We start from the raw sequence: 23496 nt of genomic DNA on the forward strand, positions 1-23496 counted from the left end.
AAATTGCAGAAAGTAAAACGATAAAAATTGCACAATAGGGTGCCTGCACAGTCCACCTCTTATAATAACTAATAATAATTTGTATGCATTCTAAAGGTGAAAATGGTAGAAAATCACAAGAATTCACATTGCAATATAATTATTTTCCTCGGTTCTCAGGAGTTATTTGAGCTCACAGTGTAGGCATAAGCCAAACTATATATGGAATAACTAATCTTCCCAGGTAATAATGTCTTTATGCAATGCGTGGAAAGCATGTACACACGCACGCACGCACGCACGCACGCACGCACGCACGCACGCACACACACACACACACACACACACACACACACACACACACACACACACGCACACACACACTATACATCACTTGTGGGGACATTACATAGACTTCCATTCATTTTTAGGCAAGTCCTGAGGCCTTACCCTAACCTCTATCCCTAAACCTAACCCCTAACCCTAACCTTAACCCTAAACCTAACCCTAACCGTTGTGGGGACCTACTATTTTGACCCCACACTGTCAGAGGTCCCCTGCAGGTGACTGTGTGAACATGTGTTTAGTCCCCATAAGTATAGCTAGACAAACTCTCTCACTCACACTCACACACACACACTCACACACACACACACACACACACACACACACACACACACACACACACACACACACACACACACACACACACACACACACACACACACACACACACACACACACAGAGAGAGAGAGTTCAGAACGGTCTCATCACGTTCTGCAGAGATCCCTGGGGGAGAAAAAAAGAAATCATGTGAAAACATAAGTTGAGAAATACTTGTAGTTTGGTCCCTCCTCGGGCGCTGTGTGTGTGCTGCTATATGAACACGCAACAGGAGGCGTGTGGGTTAATGCCAAAGGGAAGGTGCCCAGATGCCAGCCTGTGCCCTCTGCCATAAATCACTGGGAATCACGCAGGGTTACTGCTGGTGCCTGGCAGCGCTGCAGCAACCCTCCTACGGCACCCCATCAGGTCCATATCAAAACCAGGGGTGTCGCACCAAATTCTGGGCCCTGGGTACTTCAACTATTGCGAGCTTGTAGATCTGCTATTCTACATTTTCTTTAAATCGGGAAAAAATGTTTCAAGTCTTTGAATATTTCAAATCCTCCTTTGTATGTCAGTGGTGCTCAAACCTTTTCATGTGAAGGACCCCCAAAATGATAGGGCCTATGTATTTGGCCATGGACGCCCATCTCAAAATATTTAGTTCCAGGGACCCCCCCAGAAGTAAAATTTGAGCTACAAATGTTTGCTTAAAAAATACATATATTCAAAGATTTGCACACGTTTTCACGACTTTTAAAATGACAAGCTTGCAGCGCGGCACAACTTGTATGTCTGCTATTTTTCAATAGCTAAATTATAAAATAATTAGGGCCCCTCCACCTTGGGCCCTAGTAACTCAGTCCCACTTTCCCCTCCCTTGTGACGACCCTGATCAAAACTGATGACGTCCCATCCTGAACAGGAAAACAACTTGAGTTGTGGGTACAACCACAAATTAGTATCTGGTTAATTTACTTGGCCCGTTGCCAGTGCCACATGATGCGAAATCTTGTGATTTCGTTTGATGTGATTTAAAATGTAAAAGTATTTGTTATATTCTCGATATTGAGCATGGCACCTCACAATGCACTTTGATGCTGTTTAGCACCTTTAGTCACAAAGACTGAAAGTTGTAGGCCTACATAATATAGAATTAACAAATGATTTGACCGATTCAGACAGTTGTATAGGACATTGTAGGGAGACAGGAATGTCGAGCCTGGTTTATCCCGGGAACAGCTGATCTACAAGCTCGTAGATCTACTATTTTCAGGGATCAAAACTAAAATGTAATTTGAGTATAAATGAAGCATAAGGACACTGAGGAAGGATATATTAATACCACACAGTTCTGGAATTGAACCAAGGACGATGCCATTATACAGTATGATTGATGCACTAACCGATGAGACGCTCGTGTGCCCAACTGTTCCGTACGGATTTAACAATTCAAGTACCATCAGGATATCTAGGTGTCCACGCAAACAAAGAATATGCACATACATGATATCCTGCAGCTGTAATCTACAGATAATGCTGATGTGTTTCACAACTGGTGGGTGGTTGTATGTGACAGGGTCACAGACCATGAACAACTTATTCTTGTACTTTTATATTGTTTCTTTGGCTCGTACTGTAGAGATTTCATAGTCGGATTGCAGTGCGGTGTAAATTGTTACTGTTGGGTAGAAACCTGGTCCAAAACCGTTCATTGTATCATCATCTATAGCCTATACAATTTATTTCAAATTCTTCAAAAATCTACAAGATCACAAGATCACATCGCTTCACTATTTGTGAATCTTGTAGATCGTTGTGATCTTGTAGATTGGCTATTTTTGCTACTATTGAGTGACACTGTCATAAGATGCAGTAGGCCTATATTTAAAAAAAAAACTTTAAGATGAAATAGAGATACAAGCTTTCTTCCCAACAACGACGCTACCAACTCTTTGTGCAAACATACTTGGGCGATAAAAGGGATTGTGATTCTGTATGTACTGTATGGAGTGTTAATTAGAGACAGAAAGGAGCCTCGCAGCAACTCGTGTCAAGTAATGTAAAAATGCCACCTTGGCCACTTCAGTCGGTTTTTACGATTCATGGCTGGGACTTTTTCTGGGTGTCCAGAGACTAGCTTTGTGCCCAGTCCCACTGCAAGACAACAAACTGTAATCAGACCTGATTAACTGACCATTAAATTCACTGGACAGACAATCAACCTGATTAATTACAAACCTGCTTGCTCCCAGACTACAGCTGACGATACACCACACCTTCTTAAGACCGCAAATACATAATATGCTGTTAGATCATTGACCCATTGTTGTGGATTCCCAGAAAAGCTGCACCCATATACTGTAGTCTGAATAAAATGCAATTATAAGTAGCATGATGTTGGTTGGAATTTGGTTTGAATGTGAATGAACAAGTTGAAAGAGCTTCTATCAAAGCACTCCATTTGGGTCTGATCTTCACAGTTCACACGCCACAGTGGACCTGGCTCAGTTGAAGCCTGTAGTGTAGTCCATATGCATGTTGCACGATTAAAACATGTCTATCAATGATACTTTTTTTTATTACTGAAAAGCAAAGGGCTGAAATTGAGAGACAGAGAGCGTGTGTAAGGGAAAGAGAAGGTGTGTGTGTGTGTGTGTGTGTGTGTGTGTGTGTGTGTGTGTGTGTGTGTGTGTGTGTGTGTGTGTGTGTGTGTGTGTGTGTGTGTGCGTGTGCGCGCTTCCTTCTGACTCATCTCAGCCTCAAACCATGTCCTCCTGTTGAACTAATGTACATCAGCCTGCAGCATGCAGGCGTGTCCCACCAATAAGGTGAAATGTATTTATAGCGCCTTTCAGAACGAGTGTTACAAGGAGCTGTACAAAGAATAAAATCATTACTCAACAATAAAACCAGTCATTAGGAAGTGAAAAACAAGGAAAAACTACTCAGGATTATTTGTCCATTGTGATTGATGTAAAATGTTAATTATCGTGATGCATGCATTAAATTGGCCACTTCCCTTCTCGCGCTCACGTGACCATACCCTAAAGCAGTCAGTCGCACCTGGCCTGAGTCAAACTAATTAAACGCTTAGCTGGGTCAGGGTGTGACTGACAACGCAACTGTTGTGCATCGGTGAGCACAAGATAAATCAGCCGTCCTCCCCCCACACACACTCTCTACAGAGAGCGACAGGTTTATCTTATCTTCTGACATCTTATTTCCATGCGGTTGTCTACATTATGGTTACAACAACAACAACAACTGAGGCCTTCCGAGCCTTATTTGTAACCAGGGCATTGCAGTGTGTGCGACTTTGAAGCATTGGAAAAAGTGGAAAAAAACAATGACAACTTTGATCCAGAACTCGGTTGTGGTCTATCCTCAGTCATTGAACCTGTTACAGACAAATCTGAAGAAGAATCATATAGGCCTACATTTGATAGAGAACATATCAAACATTCTGTATACCTCATATGAACTCTTAATAAAGAAACGTAGGCCTATATTAGGCTATATAATACAATATAATGCTGCCTACAACAATAATTAGAGATTTTGTCCAAAACGCTACAGCAAATTCAGACTCCTGAGCTGAATTTGCCGTATATCGGATTCGTCACGGTTGGGTAGAAACCTCGTATCTCCAAATGTGTTAATTGTTTTGCAAAGTAAAGCCCTGCTTCACCATACAAGGCCGTTGCACAAAAGTTGTGAAAACAGCAGATCTACAAGCACACAACGCCTCGCGGTGCAAGGCGCTGTGTGCTTGTGTAGATCGGCTGTTTTCACTAGTTTAAACCATTTTTAAAATGATGAATACTAAACAAACGGTTTTGGACATACAAGGTTTCCACCCGACAACGATGATATCGTGGAATATAGCAACATCAAACACGTTCTGGGAGATGTTTGTTTTTTTGTGGTTTATGGAAATTAATGAGGATGAAATGTTCTCGTTATCTGTGTGACTGTTACATTAATCATATAGTGTGTCATGCACACAGCCGCCCTTCAGCTAGAACAGCCCTGAGGGGGAGTCACAGAGTCAATCACCTGTCAATCACTGGAACAGGAATTACTGGCCTGACTACGTCCTTGCTGTCAAACACGGCTTTTAGATCTCTGCTGCTCTTCCTCTGATGTGGTGTGTATTTAGTTGGCAGAGTGTGTGAATGGAGATAATTAGTAGCCGTTTTCAGACAAACAAGAATTAAACCTTCCTCTGGCTTCATATCCATAGGAAAGGACTGCTCACTCCACCAAAAAACTTTTCCTGTTTGGACTGACTTACTTTAAGTAAGTTCCACAGAAACACAATAATGTGCTTCGTCAGGTTCATTATTAGTGCTCAAGTGTCTTTGTACTTGGACCATGAATTTCTGCATCTACGATGGAAACAGGATCCTATACATGGAAAGAACGGATTTGCATAGCTCTTTAGAATAGCATTTGCATACCTCTTTTGTAAATTTTGGCCTACCTCATTCTTAAAGGGAAGACGAGCTAATTAAGGTGACAAAGAATGCTAAATCTAGGCCGTACTGTTTACTGTTGCATGATGTGCTCAGACTGCTCACATGAGCCCCTTTTCCACTGACATGGCCCAACACCACACCACTCCACACCACCCACTTGTGCCAGGTTTTCCACTACGAGGACCTGGGTAGAGTGGTGTGAAAGTGGTACTAAACACGGTAATAAAAAGTATCCAATCCAGAGTAGGTCTGAGCTAGGCCAAACAGGGCCAAACACTTCATATAATGACTGATCACACACTGACTTTTCATTTAGACCACCAGGATATAGTTGTAATACATGATAATAGATTATAGTGTGTTATAATCACTGTTATAATCTACTAGTAAGACACCTCAGGGTGACATGCGACCTCGCCCTAAAGGGCGAGGTCGCGCCAATTCTTGACTATCTGGCCAACCACAGTGTTTCTCTGACGATTCGAGTTGTTATCATTCTGGGGGGAGTTTGTTCATGTTTTTGTGAGGGTATCAACCCTAGGAGACACGGGGAAACATGCAAACTCCACACAGTAAAGCCCTATCGCCAACCCCATCGAGGGTGTGAGCGATGGGGCCTAAACATGGAAATGTGGAGAACACTATATATGGAGATAGTCCAGTCCATCATGTCATAATGGGACTACCGTCATAGACAGTAGCCATTGTTAGGCTGGAGTCAATGGCTGTGTCTATGACGGTAGTTCCATATGACATATTGGACTAGACTATAAGGCAAATATATAAATGAATTCATGAGTGAATTAATTAATTAAAGTTAAAACATTAACATTTAGAAAATATAAATAATATATAAATAATAACTTGATCGGATCGGTGATTGATCGGTATCGGGTGATCAAACTTTTGTGATCGGTGCTCGGTGATCGGTTCCAAAAAACCTGATCGGACCATCCCTAATTGTAGTGTATTATAGTTATCATAGTAATACATTAATACGTTATAGTGTGTTATAATCACAGTTATAATCCATTATTAGTGCATTATTATTAGGATAGTTGTAATACAAATTTATATTGTATTATAATCACAGTTAAAGGGTCAATTTGTTTCTTACCGATAGGGGTACTTAGTTGGGTCGAAAATGGCAGTTCCGTGACCGTGGAGAGCAAAGGTCCGTTTCTCAATGGATTTGTCATCTAGGAGGGTTATTAAACAAATTTGGCCGGGGTGTCTTTTTTAAAATGGCTGGGAAAATGTTTGACAGCTAGGGTAATTTTCAGTCTCATTCACTTGCTATACACTACACTATAAAGGCAAAAATGACTCCCAAAAAATCTGCTTTAAGTGGGATGTGAGGGGTCAAACTAGGGATTTTTAATTATTCTGAATTCATTGCAAGCATTGTTTTGCATGAAAAACATTCCTTGGGCTAAAAACGGACCCCAAAAGGCTGTGAAAATTGATTACTCATCACTAAACCATCGTATTGTGGGGTCATTTCTTGCCCAAGGAATGTTTTAGAGCGGTTAGAATACACAAGAACAACAAAATGTGTTGTTAACATCAAATACGTGACATCTTCATGTAGAGAACCAGCATGGCTTCTCTGTTTCCACAGCCCTGGCATGCATGACATGACATGTCAGGGTGTCAAACTGTGTACAGCACATAGACGCACGGTACATGAGCTACTTGACATTTCACTGGACCCTTGTGACAGTGAAGCTTTAAACACAAGTAAGCTGGGCTCAGCAGGAGGGGGGGGAGCGGGCCGCGGAGTTCGCAGGTTGGCTTCTAATTCTTTTGCGTATCGGCAGATGGCCAGCTCAATGTCGTGTAGCAATTAGGGATGAGACGATAAGCGATATTATCGTATATCGTGATAAAAAACACTCACGAATCGTCACGATAATGGTATCGTGGTGATTTCATTTATTGTGATATCGTCCTCCGACCGTCCTTCACTGGGATCAATTCACCTTTTATTTGCCGAGCCTCATACCACTTAAACCCTCTATAATTGTTAAAAGGTACTTACAGTATAATATACATACTTGATACAGTCTTTTTTTCTCTCTCTATCAAATGTCTTTGCCAAAAAATAGCCGTTCTGCAAGCTCACAACGCGTCACGTTGTGACGCGTTGTGAGCTTGTAGAACGGCTATTCTTTGGCAAATGTTCCGCCCCAGGTTAATGGATTTTGATTATCGTGATAATATCGTAAATCGCGATTTCTTTTGTCACAGTAATCGTGATATGACATTTTCATATCGTCCCATCCCTAGTAGCAATGCCAGCATTTCTGGTCCTACGTTGAAGAGGCCCGGCCTCCGAAGGTGGCCTGCATAAAGGGCAGGTGGTAATTATAATTATGTCCGGCAGTCTGCTCGGACTCGCTGCCCTCGCATGCTGCACTGTCTGCCAAGCTCCACTTCTTCCTAGGTGATTTGGTACTTAGTAGAGGAGGTTCAGCGGGGTCCATTGCTGGCATGGTACTGTAGGTTACCTGCAGGTTGGCTGGTATTTATAGAAATCTTTGAGATGGATAATAATCTGTCTACATTCATAATTTCTCCTCTTGTGTTTTTAAAATACACAAAATGTCTTATGACATCAAATTTCATTATTTTTTTCATGTTTTCTTACCTCAATTACACACACAAAAAAAAACCTGAACTTTCAACAATCAGTGTTTTTTTCTGTAATCTGTAGTTTTTATTTTACTAGGCTCAGAAAAGTGAGTTCATTTGCCTCTGGACGTACGCATCATCATCCAGGGGAGGGTGTGGTTGTAGGGGAGGGTGAACTGAACAACCAAAGTGATGAATGGTAAATGGTGCATTGGACCGATGCAAACACAATGTAAAGTAGCAGCAAAGGTGACACACAACCACACCCTCCCTTGGATGACGATGCTTACATCCAGAGACAAATGAACTCCCCTTTCTGAGCCTAATTATTCAAAAAACTACAGATTACAGAAAAAACACTAAATGTTGAAAGGTCAGTTTTTTGTGTGTAATTGAGGTCAGGAAACTTAAAAAAAAAAAATACAAAATGTGATGTCATAAGACCTTTAGGCCTAGCTACAACACCCTTTTTTGGATGGACGGGAGGGGAATGGAAAGGAAGGGAGGGGAGGCAGTGTTGATTTCGTCGACTAAAACTATGACGAAAAATGTTTGTCGACTGCGTTTTTTTCACTGACGAATAAAACTAAATAAAAACTAAGCTGTGATGACTAAAACGAAGACTAAATATATTGACAATTTCGTCAAACAAAATAAAACTAGACTAAATGTTAGGGAGGGACTAGTGGAGGAGAAAGTAATTTTATGTTTGGTTGCTCTGAGGTGTTGCGTGCTGAAAATAGCAGATCTACAAGCTCACAACGCGTCGCAGCGCGACGCGTTGTGAGCTTGTAGATCGGCTATTTTCAGCATGCAACCAAGTGTAAAATCAGTCATTACGATGCCATCAAGGCCTGCCAAAATGCATTTTAGTTAACTAAAATCTCATGATATTTAGTCGACTAAAATTAGACTAAAACTAAAACCTTTCAGGTGACTAAATTATGACTAAAGCTAAATGACATTTTATTCAAAAGACTCTGACTAAAACTAAATCTAAATTTGCTGTCAAAAACAACACTGAGGGGAGGAAAGGAGAGGATGCATGGACGCAGATGTGAGGAGAGGGGCAATGGAGGCAGAGGAAAGCAGAGAACATTGGAGGCATGTGTGGGGAGGAGAAGAGGAGTGGAGGGAGATGAGAGGACCGTAAAGGAGAGGAGCTCACGTCTCCACAAATCAAAGAGACAGATGGAGCGCTGCATGGAGTTTGGTGAAGTTGTAACGTGAGCAGCGGGTCTCTGAGGTCAGAAAACCAAGCCTCTGAAACAGATCGATAAACATTAGCTTCTGCTCCACAACACTGACCATGGGTCAGCTCACACACTGGCGGAAAGCAACTGAGTGCATTTATACGTACAATTTAAGTCAATTGTTTGAGATACTTTCTTTGACTTAACTTGAGTATTTCAATTATTTGATGCTTACTTACTCTCTACTACATGTCAAATGTTTTACTTTTTTACTCCGCTGCAATTATTTGACAGATTTAGTTACAAGTTACTTGGCAGATTTAGATAACTGGCAAAACCCTATGATTTTAATGATTGCGACCACCAGGTCGCAAGTTACTATGAAAAGCTCCACCGACTGTGTGTCTGTCTTATCTCTGCCACCATTGGCCCTATCAGTGCCAAACTTTGCACACACACTCCTTGGGTGGCAAATCACAACCTCCGCCCCTGATTTCTCACATGGCCCTCTTCTAGCGCCACCATTAGGCTGATTTTTGCAAAACACATTTTTGGACACTGCTCCTACAGATGTTAGCCTAAAATCACGCAAAGTGGTACATTGATGTCGCGATTTCTTTGGTCACAATAATCGTGATATGACATTTTCACATCGTCCCATCCATAGCCCTGATCCAGAAAAGGTTGAGAACCATTGAGCGAGATAAAAAAATAAACTAAACTGGCTATGTAATTTTTCACAAACCAAACGTGTTTTTGAAGCACTTTGGTTATAATATATACCTTATATGACATCGCAGACAGACTGACAGACAGACAGACAGTAGATGGATAGAATCAATAGTCAGATGCATTCTGTTAAGTATGCAGCTTTGTGGATCAACACAGTGAATACTTTCCATGTAGCCTATCGATGGCTGTCTGCCAAGCCATTCTCTGCTATCAACACAACAGATCCTTTCCCTGCGCTGCAGGTTACTATTATACCTGAACCGCATGCACCCCAGCATCCCTATTCTGGGCATGTTATAATAAGGCCAGCATTCTGTGAAAATAGACGACCATTGGATGGCGCGACGTGCTGTGAGCTTGCATAATATCTGCTATTTTGGTGAAGTGATTTGTTGTCGGAGGAGAGAGAAAAGGACGGGACCCTCACAGACCCTTGGGGGACGCCAGCCAACGAAGTGCATCGGGTTTAAGTGGTTCAAGCAAGCTGAATCTTTTAAACATTTATGTGCGGAATATGACACATTAAAAACATGAAAAGAGGGAGTGTTTTCAGGAGAGAAAGTGACTTTGACAGGTCTCTGTCTTACTAATTTGTTTGCGGTGTCACTTGCAGGCTTGATTTGACGGCCATTTTATTGTCTGCAAAACGTCATGTTTCCCACCTTTTATCAGGAGCCTTCCTCCATTATTCCTGCTCGAAAACAAAGAGCAAAACTGTCTAAACGCCCCCTTCCCCTTTAAAAATTACATGAAGCCATAATGAATTTCCATGGAGTTATTATTCAGCATTCTGTTATGCTTAGGTCTTCCTGTGAGCCTCGGGGGAGGGGGGAAAAAAAAGAAATTTGGGTGGGAAATTATTTTAATTGCTCCATTCAGAACTACCATTCAGGGAACAAACAAAAAAGAAAAGATGGCAAAGCCTGGCGTCGGACCCTGCTGACTCACATTGTATCCTGATCTGTCACCTAAATTGACATCGTTTTGCTGTGTGCTGCCTCCAGGATATGTCTGGAGAAACTTGTTGCCGTCGGACGGAAAACTCTTATCTCCACAACTTTTTGTGTTTTATTTAGTTTTTTTGTAAATTAACCCATTTAGGCCTAGAATTATTGAATGCTTTAACCAGTGAAAAATAGCAGATCTACAAGCTCACAGCGCGGCACCGAGTGCCGCGCTGCGAGCTTGTAGATCTGCTATTTTTGAAAAAGTCGTGAAAATGTGTGCAAATCTTTGAATACCGGTATATGTATTTTTAAAGCGAACGTTTGTTACTCAAATTTTGCTTCTGGGTGGTTTGGGGGTCCTTCACATGAAAAGGTTTGAGAACCACTGACATACTGTAGTAGTCTCTTTTTTTTACGATGGCCAGCCAGATTGCTGACGTAGAAACATAGGTTTTTCAAAAAATCTTAGCAGATCTTCAAGCTCGCAACGCGGCACTCGGTGCCGCACTGTGAGCTTGTATATCTGCTATTTTTCAATAGTTAAAGCATAAAATAAGGATACACAATAATGTGTACCCGTTCTGAATGGGTTTTAATGCCCTACTTGATCATACTACAGCGTCACACAAAAGTATCAAAAATAGCAGATGTACCAGCTTGAAACTCAGTGAAGCGACACGTTATGAGCCTGTCGATCTGCAGTCTTTTGCTATTTTTGAATTTGAATCCTGAAAAGTAACAGTTTTGAACATATATATGAGGTTTCCACCCGACTACCCGAGACCGACTGCACACTTAAATCTTTTGAATAAAATACCTTGTTTATGGATGAATTGCGAAGGCAGTTAAGTTATTAATTTACAAACAGTTACGTATAACATAATTAAATACTTCCCTCTTTTACGTTTTTTTCGACATGAGTGTTGCTTTCACGGCTGCTGCTTTTCTATAGAGCGCCGGCTGACACGCTATCCTATTGGCTGTCATGTGACACCAATTAGAGGCATTCCTTTGGGGAAATGACAGCCCAGAAAATCCACCGTGGCATCTGGTGCCACAGCATCCCTGTATACATTCGACAGGTTACAGGGATGCAGAAAAAAAATGGATGTCGTGTACATGTGAGAGTGAAAAATAAACAACAAATCTGTGTCCAATTTAGATTGGTCTCGCCACTCCATGGTGTCAGGTGTGTGTGGGCTACCACATCCTTTGTTATTTATTTTTGCAACAGTCGGCAACAAGCCTTAATGATGGAAGCTGACCTAAACACATTACTTTGCGTAGCTGTAGCCTACATAGCCTTGGCTTACTTTATGAAAGTGCTTGAAAAGCATCTCTCAGCAAATTATGACATCTTTTACGACCCCCCCCCCCCCCCCCAGGCCATTGTCCAACCCGTCCCCAGCAGCATTTCATGAGCCTACACTTTGCTTAGCAGCAGGTAAGCTGAGACCAACAACCTCTCTTGTCCCTGAATAGTAAAAGATTTTTGTACTTACTTAAACCCTATACACTTAGTTGACTGACAGGAATCCCCCAGGCTTCTATACTAGCCCCCCCCCCCCACCTTCCTTTTTTGCCACTGCTAAACAAAACCCCCAAAAGAGCCGACCTACGAGTGTGTAGCGTGCAGACATGTAGTTTGTCGCCGAATGTTGACTCCAGAATAGAGCTGCTTGGGTTCACATGATTACATTTGTGTGTGTGTGCGTGGGACTCTCAGCAGCTAATACTATCGGGCCAATCAGCCTCTCATATTTTGTGCGTATGCTATAAGCAGACCAAGGACTTTCATTCCGGAATATTTTTTCAAATGGGTCAACAACAACCATGTCATTTTTGTGAATTAATAATCGCATAGCAATTCCCTTGGGCTTGATGGGACACGGTCCTTCGAGGCTATATGGATTGGAACTAGCGAATTGGATGCTTATTTGTCTGGCATATATTGCACCATTACACATCTGAGAGACATGAAGGTTAGAGGAAGGTAAAAAAAGAATATGTGTACTGTGTGAGAGAGACAAGGAGGAGGCAGACAATATAGATGATGGTACTGGTAACAATCACACTCTCTGCATTACTTTTACATATGCAGGGTCTTCAAAGTTTTCAGGCCAAGGACCCCTTAGTTGAGAGCGAGATGAAGCAGCGACCCCCACAACCTGTTCATAGATTCCATATAGTTTCATCGTTTCACAGCACAATCATCAGTGTATTTTGGATTCATGTACATTTTTGTTTTCAGATATTTAACCACTTGAGCCGTCATTACCCAATAAACTTGACCTTTTACTCTGTACTTAGTCTTTTACTCTTTTTCCCCTCTACACCAAACCTCTGTGCCGAAAATAGCCGATCTACAAGCTCACAACGCCTCGTGCTGCGAGGCGTTGTGAGCTTGTAGATCTGCTATTTTTGGCTACAGTTCTCAGAATATGGACACTAGGGTTCTAGTTGTTAATATAAAAAGGATTGGAGGATTTGGAGGAGGACCCCCTGTAGTAACTCTGAGGACCCCCTAGGGGTCCCGGATCCCATGTCGAAGACCCCTGCATAAGAGTTAAGGCCTTTAGGGCATGCCTCCTGGTGGATATTTGTCCTTCTAATCATGAGTTTAGGTTTGATTTTGTCTTGCTTGACAATCATTTTGTTGTTTTGCATGCCATGCACCATTCTTTGAAGTCTTTTTAAATGTAAGTCTGGCTTAGTAGTTGTGCTCAGCAAAAACAGTTTTATGGGAGAAAATGGAAACAAAAATAGTTTTTGTGGGGAAAGGCAAACCTTCAACACCAACGAGCAGCAACACAAAAATAGGATTGCAAATCACCAGTTTGCTCAAAAGATTCCTTCAATGGAAAGTAGACTCCAGTGGACTAGGAAAATGTGTAAATTATAAAACAAATCTCTGTCTGGCCAAAACCTCCTAACTCCAAAATGTTCATTTTCGGGAAAATGAGCTCAAGTGGAGTTAGGAGGTTTTGACCGAAGCTATTTTTACTACTTTTCATTGGTTCAATAATATTTTAACCAACACACCTGACGCAAAGGGTGTTCAATAGCCCTGATTTATGCCAAAAAAAAAAAAAATCTAAAACCTCAAAAATGGAGTTAAGAGGTTTTGGCCAGACAGGAAATGTTACTCCCATCATTATTTTCTCCCCCTGACACCCTATAAAGTGGCTTGCGGGGTCACGTCCTAACAGGATCACATGAGGACAACACGATAACCACCTTCTTCATGCCATTCCTATTTTGGTTTCATGCCATTATAGGTGAAAACTGTCAGAAATGGCGGAAAGATAGCAGTTTTACAAGCCATTATGAGGAAGAGGGAGGGAGAGAGATGGAGGGAGAGAGACAGATTTAGCCACGCAATAACCCGCTCAGTGCTGGCTGCTGAAACCTGAACACATCGCTAAGCAACACATTGTCAGCGCAATAACCCTGGGCAAGCTCATAACGTTTTCTGCTTGTGTGTGTGTGTACAGTATGTGTATATATACTGTATGTACAGTAAGTATGGTGCTGATTTCATGGTGAAAAATTCTGGTACATCACTTACAGCGTATACTCTGTATAGCGTATCGCAGCTGCAGCAGTTAGCTGGCTTAGTAACAGCTGCAATACAGCTGTGGCACGCGGTGCCCTCTGGGCCTGTGTGTGTGTGTGTGTGTGTGTGTGTGTGTGTGTGTGTGTGTGTGTGTGTGTGTGTGTGTGTGTGTGTGTGTGTGTGTGTGTGTGTGTGTGTGTGTGTGTGTGTGTGTGTGTGTGTGTGTGTGTGTGTGTGTGTGTGTGTGTGTGTGTGTGTGTGTGTGTGTGTGTGTGTGTGTGTGTGTGTGTGTGTGCTTGCAAAGCTGTGTGTGTGGAAGCTGAGGAGATGATCAGTACGTATGATCAGGTCACTTTAAACCGAGGGCCCCTAGAGGGATCTGTAGGTTCTGTGAGCATGAGGCACCCTCGAACTTAAGTTCACAAATAACTCTGTTGAGGATTGATGAAGAGGTTATTTGAGTTGCTCAGTAGCGATTTGGACGTTCCCCCTTAGGGAGCTTGTTAATCACGAGCATGAAGTATCCATTTAACTTGTACAAAATTTGAATAACAAAGCAAACAAAAACAAAACAAATCCATACTAATACCAAAAAAGTATGACTCCAGTTGTTAGATATTCACGCTGTCTTCATCCAGACGTCTCGGATCACTTGGGACATGGCAGGTTTACTTTCTGAACTCACAGCTAAGTTTTTATTGTTCGTGTTATTTTTTATCTCGTATCTGGAATAAACTCCCAGAATACTGCAGGTCTGCTGTACAGCTCTTAGTTCTTTTCAAAGCTGAAGTGTTTGCTGATTGGTAATTAAATATTTCCGGTTAATTGCCCATCACCAGTTCACACTACCTTTTCGTTTGCTGTATCTTTCTCTCTATCTCTGTCTATTTCTCTGTCTGTCTGTCTGTCTGTCTGTCTGTCTGTCTGTCTGTCTGTCTCTCTATCTACCTGTCTATCTCTCTATCCATCTAATGTACCGTATCTTCTCTTCTTATCTCTATCTGCTTTTGGTTTTCATCCCCCCTTCCCTTCCCTTCTCTTCTCATCAAGTGATTGTAACGTGTATTTGTGTGTGTGTGCATGCGTGTGTGTGTGTGTGTGTGTGTGTGTGTGTGTGCGTGCGTGCGTGTGTGTGTGTGCGAGAGTGCAACATAGGAGAAGAGATTTGTCGGAAAGACAGAACAGAAAAAGGTTGTGACCTTTAGTTTGACATTTATAGCCACGTAAATACTCTCTCTCTCACACACAAACACAAGCTCACACACACACACACACATACAACAATGACATGCACGCACACATGCACGCACACACACACACACACACACACACACAGTCACACACACACACACACACACACACACACACAGTGAAACCCAACACTGTCAAATTGGTGCATATTTAGTTGCCGGTCTCATACTGTACCAGTAAGACTCCCTAATCGGGAGATAAGCGACCGTAGGTCACTTATCTCCACAAATAGGGCAAACATTTTTTATTCCATAAACTTCCTGATCCATGTTGATGACATGAGTGTAGACATACTGTGTAGTGATTTTCGGGCCAAAACTGTAGGAGCAGTGGCCAAAAATGTGTTTTAAAAATCGGCCTGTAGGTGGCGCTAGAAGAGGGCCATGTGAGAAATGAGGGGTGGGCTGTCCGCGTTGCCTTGGCGGACGAATAGGTACTGGCCCCGGCTCTCCCGGACGCTCCTAGCCTGAGTTACGGCATTTTATGTGAGCTGCAGTGGCAGGGGGTCCTCCACTGGGGGCGCCACCACTTTTGCATCCGTTCTGGAGCACCAGGAGTGGGTGGTCCCCAGGAATTCCCCGTGAGCAGCTCCGTTGGGGTGGTCATTTGGTCATTTTTGCACATTTGGTATTTTTTTTACACCTGGGGGTCCCCCAGGGACCTGGGGGTCCCTGGAACTCCGGGGGTCCTTGGAGGTTGTAGTTTGGCAGGCAAGGAGTTTGTGTGGAAATTTTGGCATGGATCGGGCCAACGGTGGCCGAGATATGAGCAGGCCAAAAGTGTGACGTGTGAGGTGTGACTGACTGACGGACGCACGGGTATAATAAGAGGCACAGTACTAACAGGGAACACGTCTGTCTGTGGGCTGTCAGCTGGACATTGTCAGACCATGCTGGCATGGCAGCTCACCATTAGCTTGTGAGTAATGGTGAGCACAATTAAGAGAAATGTGAGGACCTAAACTGTCCTCATAAGTACAATATCGTCACTGTCGGGCAGAAACCTCGTATCTCCAAGTTTCAAATTTGTGCATTTTTTCTCAAAGTAAAGCCCTGCTTCATCATACAAGGCCGTCGCACAAAGGTAGTGAAAACAGCAGATCTACAAGCACACAACGCAGTTTTCACTATTTTAGATAAGTTTTAAAATTATAAACACAAAACGAACGGTTTTGGACATACAGGGTTTTCACCCGACAACGACGATATAGTAGGCCTAATACAAGCGCGCGCGTGTGTGTTGTGTAGCGATGTTTGTGTATAACCGACGCTTTGGAACTGGGATAATTCTTGAGAAGGAGACGAAACGAGACGCAGCTAATTTGAGCGGGGTTGTGCCCTGTGACATTATCAGGGTTTAGACAGCTCCTTGGTCCATGTTGTTGTTGTTCTCTGTTCCGTGCTTTCACAGGAATATCCTCTTGAGTTAAAGGACAACTTTGTTTTTTTACAACAAGGGTTCATATTTTAGATTGTAATTGGAGAAAAGAAAAGATGAGTGTGAAATGGTTTACATTTACTGCTTTCTATTGTTTTAGAGATTTTAGTATTTTGATTTCAGTGGGTGGGGGCATGTGTACAAGTGGCTAAATATGTATTTTTAGACACAATAAGCCGGCAAAGATATTACTATTTATTACTATTAAGTCACATCTGCCCATGAAAAACTGCAGTGCATCATGGGAATGGGTTTATTGTGTCTAAAAAGACATATTTAGCATGCAAATCACTGCATGTTAAAATCACTAAAACGATAGAAAGAAGTAAATGAAAACATTTCAACTCATCTTTTCTTTTCTCTAATGACTATCTAAAATATGAACCCTTGTTGTAAAAAAAACAAAGTTGTCCTTTGTAGCTCAAAACAGCGTACAAATGGAACCAAGTGGACCCTTACGGCCAGGTCCATTTGGTTCCATTTGTACGCTGTTCTGAGTTAAATTAACACCAATGATTTCACTGCGTGTACAATGCAGCCTCTGTGCTTTTTTTTTTTTTACTTACGAAGTTAATCTCTTTCAAAGGACAGGAATTTCAGTGTGCGGGGGATTCTTTTTAACACCAATTGTGTCTGGCATGAGTTTGAGTGAGTGCCGTGTGTGTGTGTCTGTGACTGTGTACGCGTTTGAAATTCCATCAACTCGACGGTCATTCCCCTCTCCCTTGTTTGTGGTGACAAAAGAGTGGTGGCGTTGGTGACAATAAGGCCAATTGATGGCAGGGGACGTCGTTGTCCCCTATGGCAAGGAATGTGTCCCCTAGGAGCCAGGCACACTGAGCGATTCAGAGCTAGGGGCCCCTGCAGAAAAAAAGGCCATTCTGACATAGCATAGCAGGTGACACATTGTTTGAGCCATTCATTATAGGTCATTGTTCTCGCAATTACACTATAGGACTGTCGTGGTGACATAAGCCACACAGAGACACTAGGCCTATAGTCATCTGACCTGCTGTTGCACACAGTGAAATCACCAGTGCTGCTCATTTAACTCTTGAGTATGTGCACGTGGAACCACAATGCTTGGTTTATATCAGGGGTCTTCAACGTTTTCAGGCCAAGGACCCCTTAGCTGAGAGAGAGATGAAGCAGGGACCCCCACAACCTCTTCATAGATTCCATATAGTTCCATAAGAAGCCAGAAAACAATCGAGAACCACATATACTGTATACTGTAGTATGTGACAGTAGTGTCACGTACCAAGAGCAGAGATGGCTTGTTATCACCCGCCAGTCCTCCGGACTACTTTCCGTTCTTTTTGGTATGCGACACCCCTGCATGATGGAGTAGATTATGTGTTTCCTCTCTCTCTCTCTGACCCTTACAATGTCCATTTGTTCCATTTGAACTCTAAAGTGTAACATCCGCTGTTCATCCTCGTACCTACTCACACTTTTCAGAAATCCGTGGAAACTGTGTGTAGCTAATAATAGGGATTTTAAGCAATGACAGGACGGCTTCGCTAGGCGGAAGTACAGCTGCTATGACGCAATCGCTATAGCAGTCAAAATCGTTAAGCAAACCGCCTATGCAGCAGACGTTGTACACGCTACGTGGAAAGGTAGTTTCTGCCGTAGTAGGAATTGGGGCTGCGACAGCAAGCGGGTTTATCTATCGAGCACTGATCCATTTCTGGTTGCCGTAGCCGTAGGCCCTATTATCCTCAGTGACCGCTACGGGGGAAACGAATAACCCCACAAAATGACCACAAAATGCTAAATTAAGTGGTAGATAAGGAGTGGAAGTCATGGTTTATGGAGATGATAATAAGCTAGGGGTGAGCTAAATGGCTGTTATTATGTGTCATTATGCATAGTTTGTAATGTTAAAGGCCCTGAACACTTATACAGGTGTTTTCAGTTCCTGTGGCTGATTGCATCGCTCTCCTCAGGTCTGTCGCTGCGTTGCCAACTTGCCATGTCCGCTTATTATAATCTACTTTGGGCTTGTTTTTCTGTAAAGTTGCTTGTAAATATATATATTTTTATCTTGTTTCTTAGTGTAGTTGCTTATTTTGGGCTTGCTTCCGAATGCTGTTTGAACCAGTGATTCTCAAAACACTTTCATATCAAGGACCCCCATTTAATTAACATAAGATAGTCCGCGTATCCCCATTTGAAAATATTTCGGGGAGGTGGGGACCCCTGTACCATATTTGTGGTGTTATATTTAAAAAAATATGGTGTAATATATTTAGCTTTTTTCACAAGTCGCATCAGGCCGCGTTGTGAGCTTGTAGATCGGCTTTGTATCGAGCTTGTAGATCGACTTTGTAGCCGTATGCAGGTCCAAGTCGCTTCTTTTGGCCTTGTTTTCATGGACCTGGTTGCTTATTTCTCTGGCAACACTGTGGGTTCGTGGCAGATGTGTGTGCATGCAGAGCCTGTCATGATCAATTGATTGATTGTGTTGCTCCTTGGAGCAATGGAACTAACAGTATACTTTAAGTTCCCATTTAGCAGTCACACAAGTCACAATAGAAACTCACCATGGGTTTAAAGAAAAACTGACATGAGTTTTTCCTCTTTTGTATTATCTTTAAAATCGTAATGTTTTGTCAATTATTTGGCAAAAAACTTGCAATGTTCTCATGGCCCACAGGTTGAAAAACACTGGGATTCAACACATCTAACACAGACGATATTTCACAGACAAAACGTTTATTTTCTATTTCATTTTTCTGTGCTTTGCACCCTGCTATTAAAATAAAAAGGGCTCCAATCATCCGAGTTGCTTCAGCGCCTTCTCTTCTTTATACAGATGTGTGATTGATTGTACCCTGGGTGATCAGGGCCTTTTTAAAATCTGCTTGGTCAAATTTTAGAAAAGGAGCTGCAAATTGCACCATTCTCTGGGATGCATTGCAAGGAGTATGATAAAGAAGAAATCCCGCAAGTCCCACGAGTGCTGAATCATACCCTCTCATTACCTCGCCACATCAAAGCGCAGACAGATAAAACACAATGGAGTATAGCTCGGCACATGCTCATTAAATCCCATCACAGCTATTACTGTCAAAGATCCGCTGCTGCAAAATGAGTCATTTGGTGACGACAAAAGCGGATGACGTTTCAGCAGAATATACACGAAATGCGAAATTAATTGAACTGCTAGTGAGGGTAAAAATTCAAGGGTGTGAGAGGGTGCGCGTAAAAAGATCGACCATGATGAAACTGAACCAAATGTGACTGAAATGTGTCATTGTGTTTGATATGTCGTCATCTCCATATTTTTACTTTTTATGTTTCTTTTTTGTGTTAATTAATGCCCTACTTCATCATACATACTGCAATGTCACACAAAAGTAGCAAAACATGCGCCAAACAAGCGCCAAACATGAACACGTAACGTTTGGAGCTTGTAGGTCAGCTTTTGAATTTGACTCCTGAAAAGAAGCAGACAAGATGAGACAAAATAAGACTTATTGATCCAGCTGGGGAAAATCAGTCACCAGAGACGGTACAGCAGTTAAAAACAGATTGCAGGGCAAAGAAAAAAGTACTGTAGATGCAGCATTGATGGAAACAAAGACACAGATGAGTTCACAGTCAAAACAACACAAGCAGTACGGTGGCCAAAAAAGAAAATAGAGTTTAGGACATAGTAGGTTTCCACCCGACAGCAACAATATGCAACAGACCGTACGTATATCGTCACTGTTGGGCGGAAACCTTGTATCTCCAGGTTTCAAATTTGTTTGTAAAGTAAAGCCCTGCTTCATCATACGAGACTGTTGCACAAAACTAGTGAAAATAGCAGATCTACAAGCACACATGCAAGGTGTTGTGCTTGTAGATTGTACATATTTACTACTTTGAATCATTTTTTAAATGATAAATACAAAACGAAGGGTTTGTATGTACAAGGTTTCCACCCTACAACAACAACGATATTCTTACTTAATTAGTTAAACTTATTGTAGTTTCCCCTAGATACTCACCCTGTCCTTCTCCTGTCACAATCAAAGGACCACAACAGGAAAGAAGCTTTCCAGTGGGCCTGTGTTTATAATCCTTTTGGCCACTGTGTGTTTTCTGTCATGAATTGCACGTAAGATCTGTCAATAAGATGAAGGAAATAAATAAAGTCAAATAAAAGGTTGGTCAAAGAAGTGGGTCTAAAGGGCCGTCCACACCAAGAAACATAACTTTAAAGATAATGATAATATTGTGAGCATCCATCCACACTGGTTGATTGATTGAATACTTTATTAACACGCTACTACCTGCACTGTGCAGGTAGTAAGTACAGTCAAAAGTTATGCTAAAAGGATAACATAAAAAGACCCCGGGGATCCATTGTACTCAATTCATCAGTAAGAGATACTAGTAAGACGCCTCAGGGCGACATGCGACCTCACCGAGGTCGCGCCAATTCTTGGCCATCTGGCCAGTGATTTATATCGGACCAGTTACCCATATATGGAGATCCATGTACTGTATATAGTACATCCCTTTTATGCCCATACATGGAGATCCCTGTCTGAACCAGCCACACAGATATGGGCTGTCTTCCTCCATATATGGGCATTCCCATATGAAGTCCTGTTACAGTAGATATGGGCTTAATATTGATGACTTCAGGGATCTCCATATATGGGCATAAAAGGGATTCTTATCGTACTTTACACATCCCTTCATGGTGTCATCGTCCCCGAGGCGCCTGGCTAACTGTGGGCGAATGAGGAATGCTGTCCCCTCTCTCAGTTACAGTTCACGCCGTGCCCTTGAGCTACTCAGTGAAGACTGGATGTACTGGGTGCACATCCTAGTTGCCAACAGCAAGAAACTGAGGTTATGCTGAGTGTCTCCTAGGTGTGAATAATGTAAGGCAGCGGTAGGCAACCTTAGGCACGGGTGCCAACACTGGCACGGGGGAGAGTTACAAGTGTGAGAGAGAGGATCTTTATTTTAAAATCGAATCTTTTGTTTTAAAAGTGGTCAATTAAATGAAGTCACCTAATTTACAGCAAATTACATCTTGCACGAAATTCTACATTCATTAAAACTCTGAACTTTGCCTGGGGAGGGAGTCGGGGAGAGATTATTGCTGAGTGCTTGAGTCTAATGATCATTATAACAATGTCCTGACAATCAAAATATGTCTGAATTTTTGATGGGTTGTCATTAAAATGTCTGCTTGCTGACATGGCACACTGACAATCTAGAAAATAATAACATGGAACTTGATTTCAAAAAGGTTGCTGACCCCTGATGTAAAGAGTAGGGAGTGTTTTCTGCTCCCCAGGGAGTTAACATTTATTTTACTGCTTCACCCAGCAGATGGCTGCTCAGATGGCCCAGATCAGGGATTCTCAACCTTTTTCATTTAAGCCTACTAAAAAAAAAGAGAGACTCTGTTTTAAGTAGCATGTGAGGGGTCAAATGAGGGTTTCTTCATGATTCTGAATCCATTGCAAGCATTTGTTTTACATGAAAAACATTCCTTGGGTTAAAAACAGACCCACACAACTTTGATAAGTGATGAGTCACCACTTTTCACAGTTTTGTGGGTCAGTTTTTTGCCCAAGGAATGTCTTTCTTTTTGTCCCTGGGACCCCAGTCTACACTTTTAAGCCCTCTGTGTTTATTTAACTCTGAGAGTGTGTACAGAAGGAACCAAATGGACCTGTGGGCCCACTACTATGACATTAATAATCCATCTTTATTTGTTTCCTGGTAGAAAGTCTAGAAACCTCATACAGTATGTCCAAAAACAGTTAACTTTTCACGTTTCAAATAAAAAAAGTTGCAATCGTAGCAGAATGACAAGCTCAAAGGTTTGGAGCTTGCCAATCTGGGAACCCATCGTCAGCAGACTCAGCACCCTCTCTGTTTTGTTCTGTTGCATCAGAATCTGTCTTGAGAGATTACTAGCTTGCGGACCTGCTGCCTTGATGATGATCAAGTAGGGCGTGGATTTAGGGGGAAAAAAACACAAAGTTAAAATATGGAGATAGTATTTTATGTATGTTTTAGCCCAGTGGGTCGTGACCCCCATGGGGGTCCACAAATTATTTTGGGGGGTCCTCAGATGATTAACTTAATGTGCAACTTTGTTTTCTCACTCAACAGTAAACAAACCAACATAAAGTTTTAAGTTTATAGAGGGTCTCTACACATTTCTAAAGTGACAATTTAAGGACTTTTTAATACCTCTAAAATGATAAATGGTGAATGGTCAAATATTAGAGACTTAAATTGTGAAAATAGCCGATCTACATGCTCACAACGCCTCACAATGCAAGGCGTTGTGAGCCTGTAGATATGCTATTTTCACAAAAGAACCGTGTTATACAAAATGTAATGCCTCAACTTTTAGTGCTCGTCGGGGGGGGGGGGGGGGGGTGTTTCCAGTTAAAATATAAATATGATTATTTTGTGGGTCGCGGCCTGAAAAGGTTGAGAACCACTGTTTTAGCCGACTATGACATGAAATAACGAGTCTTTATTTGTTTGAATCGGTAGGTTCAGCCTACTATGACAACGTGCGTCCGCTGGCCTACCCCGACTCCGACGCCGTCCTCATCTGCTTCGACATCAGCCGCCCAGAGACGCTGGACAGCGTGCTGAAAAAGGTCAGTCGGTAAAATGTTCAATTAATATCACGCCTATTTTT

At 42.2% G+C, this 23496-nt stretch overlaps 1 protein-coding gene across 1 annotated transcript in view; it reads left to right on the forward strand.

Annotated features, from left to right (window-relative positions):
- Nucleotides 1–23496, forward strand: part of LOC308303622 (rho-related GTP-binding protein RhoN-like) — a gene marked incomplete at both ends in the record, with an annotated part of 64185 nt that overhangs the window by 20468 nt on the left and 20221 nt on the right. Inside the window, one exon of the mRNA XM_080748052.1 lies at nucleotides 23346–23455. Within this exon, the coding sequence (XP_080604178.1) occupies nucleotides 23346–23455 (110 nt within the window). The remainder of the gene's footprint in view (nucleotides 1–23345; nucleotides 23456–23496) is intronic.

Source organism: Nannobrachium achirus (genome assembly GCF_963921795.1).
Source record: "Nannobrachium achirus genome assembly, chromosome: 18".
Classification (NCBI taxonomy): domain Eukaryota; kingdom Metazoa; phylum Chordata; class Actinopteri; order Myctophiformes; family Myctophidae; genus Nannobrachium; species Nannobrachium achirus.